This window comes from Silene latifolia, chromosome X, assembly GCF_048544455.1.
Source record: "Silene latifolia isolate original U9 population chromosome X, ASM4854445v1, whole genome shotgun sequence".
NCBI lineage: Eukaryota > Viridiplantae > Streptophyta > Magnoliopsida > Caryophyllales > Caryophyllaceae > Silene > Silene latifolia.
The window spans coordinates 55,664,083-55,670,380 of NC_133537.1; the positions used below are offsets into that span (position 1 = coordinate 55,664,083).

At 37.4% G+C, this 6,298-nt stretch overlaps 1 protein-coding gene across 25 annotated transcripts; it reads right to left on the bottom strand.

Moving 5' to 3' along the window:
- Nucleotides 1-878: 878 nt before the first annotated feature.
- On the bottom strand, nt 879-5,402 carry LOC141623312 (WD-40 repeat-containing protein MSI4-like). Of its 25 annotated transcripts, none has more exons than XM_074439409.1 (9): nt 5,173-5,398; nt 4,064-4,118; nt 3,824-3,954; nt 3,662-3,734; nt 3,452-3,468; nt 3,196-3,294; nt 2,976-3,109; nt 1,386-2,461; nt 879-1,303 (listed from the first exon to the last, which is right to left on the bottom strand). In XM_074439409.1, exons 3-7 carry the CDS (start codon nt 3,931-3,933, stop codon nt 3,043-3,045), a joined length of 366 nt encoding a protein of 121 aa, XP_074295510.1. In that variant the 5' UTR covers nt 3,934-3,954; nt 4,064-4,118; nt 5,173-5,398; the 3' UTR covers nt 879-1,303; nt 1,386-2,461; nt 2,976-3,042. The 25 variants fall into 25 exon arrangements, 24 of the variants coding, with proteins under 24 accessions (XP_074295510.1, XP_074295521.1, XP_074295520.1 ...); XM_074439420.1 differs by lacking the exon at nt 4,064-4,118 and having other exon boundaries at nt 1,386-1,423; nt 2,394-2,445; nt 5,152-5,398; XM_074439419.1 differs by lacking the exon at nt 4,064-4,118 and having other exon boundaries at nt 1,386-1,431; nt 2,394-2,445; nt 5,152-5,398.
- Between the last annotated feature and the right edge of the window lie 896 nt (nt 5,403-6,298).

The window sequence follows — 6,298 nt, forward strand, 5'->3', positions numbered from 1 at the left end:
TTGACCATTAAGGATCCCGGGAAACCTGAACATGGAAGTCTTTGAAAAGTATTTTTTTTTTTTGTGTTTGACTCGGTTTGACTCATTGTTGGAGTCGGGATTTGAATTTTTGAGTCAGTTTTTGGTTCGGTGTCGGTTTTGACTCTAATTAGTGTCATTGTGACCCCGTCGTCATGCATTAAACACTCCATGTACTTTTGAAAAGTTTTGAAATGTTTTATTTTCGAAATCGTTTTAAGTTTTCCGACGTATAGTTGTACAAAACTATCGATCAAACGCTGCGTTTCCTAAGTATGTTGTAGTCCGATAATCATCGGGTGTTTGTTGGAGACTTGACAGATACTGGGTATCTACAACTAGGTACTTGTTATTATGGAGGCTAGTATGTACTCTCCCCACGCGCGCGCCGCCGGCGTCCGGCTCGGCACGCACGCGCCGTGTGGTGTGGTATGTTTTGTTTTTTATCCGAAAAAATTTTCTCGTCTTATTTTTAAATCCGTTGAATTGCACTCTTTGTGTTAGTGTTGCCTGCCTTGAAAATTTACAACTCTGGTTTTCCCACAAAGTCAGTTTTGAGAATTGTTATTTCATTTATTTCGCATTAGTTTTTTGGTCCATCATTTTACTATAAATAAGACGATTTTTCTGATCTTTCAATCATCCAATATCATTCTATCAAATATACTTTCACTAGTAGAAAAATATTTATTTGCGGCTCCAAAAAATGACCCTTTTGCGGCGTTTTTGATGTAGCAGCAAATGGGGGCGCAAATAGTAAAATTATTTGCGGCATTAAAAAAACGCCGCAAATAAATGGCTATTTGCGGCGTTTTTTTGTTTTTTTAAAAAAAACGCCGCAAATAGGTAAAAAAAACAAATGATTTAAATATAGTAACTCTCAAATAGAATGGCAATCTTACATTATTTTTTATTCATACATCAAATAGAATAAAAACATACAAATGGAATAATGCAACAAGTCTATTATCTCAATGACTCTACCACTTACACTAGCTGACTCCAAAATGTGTTCATAGCACAGCAAAATGATCCTAAACTAGTAGGCCCATTAAGCACTGAACACCCCAACTTAAGTTAACTAACTCGTAACATTTGTATCCAGGTTTAGTTTTCCGGTTGTTACAGAATGTGTCACCAGAGCTTCGAATCCCTGTTGTCAGGCAGAATGATTAAAGTCTTTGGTAGGAGTAGGCGAGCAAGCGGCTACATTGGATCTGAATTCGTCCAGCTCAGCCAAAACTTCCTCTTCTGGTCTGTACAGCAAGTCTATTATGCACCATATCTGCAACTCCCAGATGATGTCAGGTTTAGGACAATAATAGCAACCCAAGAAAATAGAAATTACGATGATAAATATAGATTACCTGCAATGTTCCACCTCCAGCAGAGCTTGAACAGTCATCTGATACACTAACCACAGTCCATAGATAAAAGAATATAGCAATAAAAAATTGCAGTGCATCTATTCTGATACCTATTGCCTATCACCTACACTAATGAGCAAAAAGAATCCAAATGTTGAATGCATTTCAGACAATCATTAGACCAAATACATTAGAGACCAAAAGCAACCATGAAAATACAAGAACATAGCTCGTGAACAACTTCATCATCCGTGAACTGCAAAATAACCATTCACCAACACTAGAGCCTATCAGTACAAGTTGGCATAGCTGGTGGTAGTTCTATCTCCTTATATTTTTAGTGTCAATTGCAATAAGCGGCAAAGAGACTTATTCTAAAGACTTGTTTACTCTACTTCATCACTGTCGCTGGTTTTAGTGTTCTACAAAGAGAAGAGGAGGAGTAGTTCAAAGCAAATAATAAGACAGCAGGTCGAATTCAAGCATTTTCGGCGAGGTGGCGGGGTGGCGAGTTGTTCAAAGCAAATAATAATACATCACGAAGAGGCTAATTTAAGACTCGTAGATGTAAATGAGCATGCTTAGTTTTCATTTGAATCACTTATTGCTTATTTATTTAGCAAACTACTCAATGCAAATACAGGTCTTGATATTCTTCACAGTTCACAGTACACATTATTTCAGTACGCAGCCCTCAAGACTCCTACTTCATTCATCAGACACTCATCATATGTTGCCTCATAATACTAAAAGGCCAATTAGTAATAATTAGAAAACGCTAAACCCACAAATAATGTGTGCGTGCCAAAAAAAAAGAGAACTCCAGGAACTAATGTATTAGAATATAAAATCACTAACCAACTTGACTTTTTAATCAGCAAAAAGTGACCTGATTTCATTTGTATACGAACTATGAAGTAGTGGGCTATGAACCATCCATAAAAAAATTGCCAACCCCCTAACTACAAACCTTTGAAATAGAAAGATGAGGAAGAATGAGAAGTTCACCTGTGGAGGAAAGACAAAGGGAGGGACGATTGTGGGTGAGCTTCTTCGTGAGCTGCATCGTCAACAAACTGGGTGTGGGTGTATAAAAAAACCCATCATTGAAATTACCCAAGCTCAAAGAGACAATAGCTTGAACTAATCAGATAAGCTTTAAGAAAATCAACTAACAAGTACAGTGAAAGAAGCATAGCACCGTTTTTTTTTTCTGATCATAACATTGGCAAAATTTTAGTGTTCTGGAAAATCTATGAGAAAATTGAATGAGCAGTACAAGCAAGAAAATGCACTAAAATACTCTACTAACAGCAAAGTGCAGATAAACAAAAGATTAACAAATAGAGATGTTATCATATCGCAACCAAGTATGAGTTTCATAACAGAATGCCGAACTAATCATACTGAGGTCATATTTGCATAAAATGTAAAAGTAAGCGGTTCTTTTAACGGCCAAAGAGATTAGATGCCCCTCCTTCAGATCCCTCAAATTTTGACGCCCTCGTCAACAGTCACACAATTGACGCCCTCGTCAACACAATTGAATAACATAATAGACGTCAACACATGGAGAAATACTCTACTTACCCACAATTGCTCCAGCCACACCAAAACACAATCTGCTTGCCATCATCCTTGTCTACAGATTCATCTTTTACGCCATACTTATCAAATCCAAGCTCTGACTTGTTTTTTTTTTGCCATTAAGTTCCTGCAAACTTCTATTAAAATTGACATATAATTGCCAAATAACAATTCCACCCCAAATTTAAAGTGAGGAGGAGATAAGAAGAGTATACAAACTCACTTCTCCACACGGCATTGTAAATACTTCTTTGAAAATTCTCTACATTTTTCAGACTGCTGACCTTGAGGTTTTAAGGCAGTTAAGGTACACGTTTTTCTCCTGCATTGAGATCCTAGGTGAATGATATCACATAAACAAATGGTCCCTTTAAAACAAAGGATAGAAGTTGAGTAATAATGAAGTACAGGTCACATTCATGTATATGATCTAGAGGAAAAACTCCTTTCTCTGGCAGCACTAATCTCGCCCCTCTTACCCTGCCAAATGAACCACCTGCAAAACAATGAGTGCTGTTTAAGGAACGGAAATGGAAAAATGATTTCTCCTCCCACTCAAAATACGTCTCAACTTGGAATTGAGCTAGACATAGGATCAAACATTTGATGGGCAACTAAGAATAGGACGACAATATACCAAAGTAGAACCCCCATCTTAGAACTTAACAAAATTGGGAGAGCGAACTTACTGCTGGTAAAAGAGATGCAAGCTCATGCACTGGTTGGCGAGTTGCGGTGGTTGGAGGCCATGGGTGCACGCAGCTGGAAGCAATAATGAATTAGAATACAAAGGCAAAAAATTAGGATAGAAACCTTGTGAAGGACAAAACAACTATGATCGGAGAAAGTACCTAGTCAAATTATGAGCTGACAACTGACTTTGAACAGCTACATTAGCTTGGTAACCAGATGAATTTAAGAACCCTCCAAACCAATCTCCAAGTCCGGCATCAACCATCATATACAGAGACCCAGCCGTATCCTGTCTTAATTAAGAATAAATCGAGTTCATGAGGCTATTTATACAAGAAAACAACTATGATCTACTACAGTGAGCGTTGTACAACAGGTAAATGCCGAGGAAAGGATACAGAGACGATTAATATACAGCATATCCATAATCGTAAACGAGTATAGGTAAAACTCCTGCATAGAGAACAAGAAACATAATCAAGTCCTGCTTCTGCGAAAAAGGCAGCTGATGAGTCGACCGGACTTGGCTAGAAACATAATCAAGTCCTGCCTCTCCGCATATACACCTACATATAATGTATTAAGTCGACCGGACTTGGCTTCGTCTACGAAATCATTTAGCCACCTCAAACGCTCCGCTTATATATGGTAGGGCAAGGGGTCGAATGTAATCAGTCGCTTACCTCTTGTGCATAAAACATACAGAACTTATTTCTAAAATAACCCATAATGAAAGTTAAACCGACTGGGAGGAACTCCCTCTGTTTCTAGCCATTTCACCATGTTTCACAACAAAATGTCAGGGAGATTTTGAATTATGCAGTGAAACGGCTAGAACAGGAACTTATTGCTCCGTTTGATAATTCAGTTGCAGAGGCTATGACACAATAGAATATTAATAAATGGCGACAATTTAGCTAGTTACATTACTTTGTTCCAACCTATTTCAAAACCAAGAATGGCGGGCCTTTCTTTGGCACCATTAATGAAACTTAGATAATCATTAGAGTAGTTCTAAAATAAATCAATCTCTAGACACATTTCACATTTCGAATGAAGTTTACAGAGAGAGATATTAGTGATTCTAGTGTCACTACTATAGCATACATTAATCAGTATTCGTACCGAGTACACAACCAAAAGCAACAAACGAATATAACTGGAAGGACAATAATCATTCACATATGTACGACTACAAAGGAAATGCAAGAAATCTTACCACCAAATCATCCATAGTGAGGATAGGACAAGTAAACAAACCAACTCTAAAAACAAAAAATCAGAAATCCCTAATTTGTATTGAAGAGAAAATCCCTAATCTCATCAATCCTAATCATTAAAACCAAACAGTCTAAGCCAAATATTTAACTACAAATCATAGTACAAACATTACAGCAATCCAATTTTCTATTGTTCGAATAAAAAAAACTAATTACCCCAAAACCCTAAACAATTAAATCGAAATTGTTCAAGTAGGAGATTATACCGTGAGAAAGAGAAAGAAGACCTGCAGAGGAACGAGCCGCCATCAGACGCTAGTCATGTGTTGTGCTGATTGGGTGAGTCGATGGCAAGGAGGAGCGATTGAGCGAAGGGAATATAGCTCTTATGAGTGAGTTATGACTTATGAATGGGAATTAGGGATTGAGAATTGGGGGCAAACTAGAGCCGAGGTGTAATTTTAGTTGGGCTTTATAGTCCTTACTGTATTTGCGGCGTTTTGTGCAAAAAACGCCTCATTTGAGGTGTTCGCTGCGTTTTTCTATAAAACGCCTCAAATAACTTCCTTGTGTTTATTAAAAAAAAAAAAAAGATTTTAATTCGTATTTGCTGCTGTTTGGCAAAAATGCCTCAAATAGAGAGCCGCAAATTAATATTTTTCTACTAGTGTTTATCTCCTCTATTCCTTATAAAATCTGAGGAACAACTTTCGAGTTTGACACTTTGTCGTAACCCTATCAAAAATAAAACTAACTGGCTCTAACTAATGCAGCAGAGGCAAGTCGAGTATCATATCTACAGGGAGGCGGTCACTATCTACTCGTTATTCAGTCTATCTATGGTTACAAAACGGGGGTTTGAGTTGATTTCTAAACTAAAGAGTAATAAAACAAGAGTAAAGAGAATTAAGGTCGAATAGAGAGAGAAATGCCAGGATGTCCGTTCACCATGATATTACACAAATCAGCTAAAGGTAGGTCAGTCGGTCTGATGTGAGAAGGATAATGAAAAGGTCCTCTCGGTCCGCTATCCGCCCTAAAATACTACTAACTTAGCTCTCGCCCTCATTAGCGTAGTCTATTGTCCATAGCAGGTCTATTCATTCCAATTTCTCGATCTAGGTATGAATTTAACCGGATTAATTGATTCAGTTGCATGCATTCAACCTAACAATTACAGTTATATTGCTATCAAACAATTCTCACAACAAAACCTCCTAACCAATTAAAGCATCATCATTTTACTATCATGGCTCTCCTAATCCTAGCATTAAGGGATTAGCTACACATAACAGTAGATGAAACAAGAGCAAAAGAGAAAGAAAGAACAAACATGGTAAAAAGAGATGTGCAAAAGGGGAATAACATAAAAGAGAGAAAAGAATTTACAAGAGTTCGGATCCGGAAAGGGAA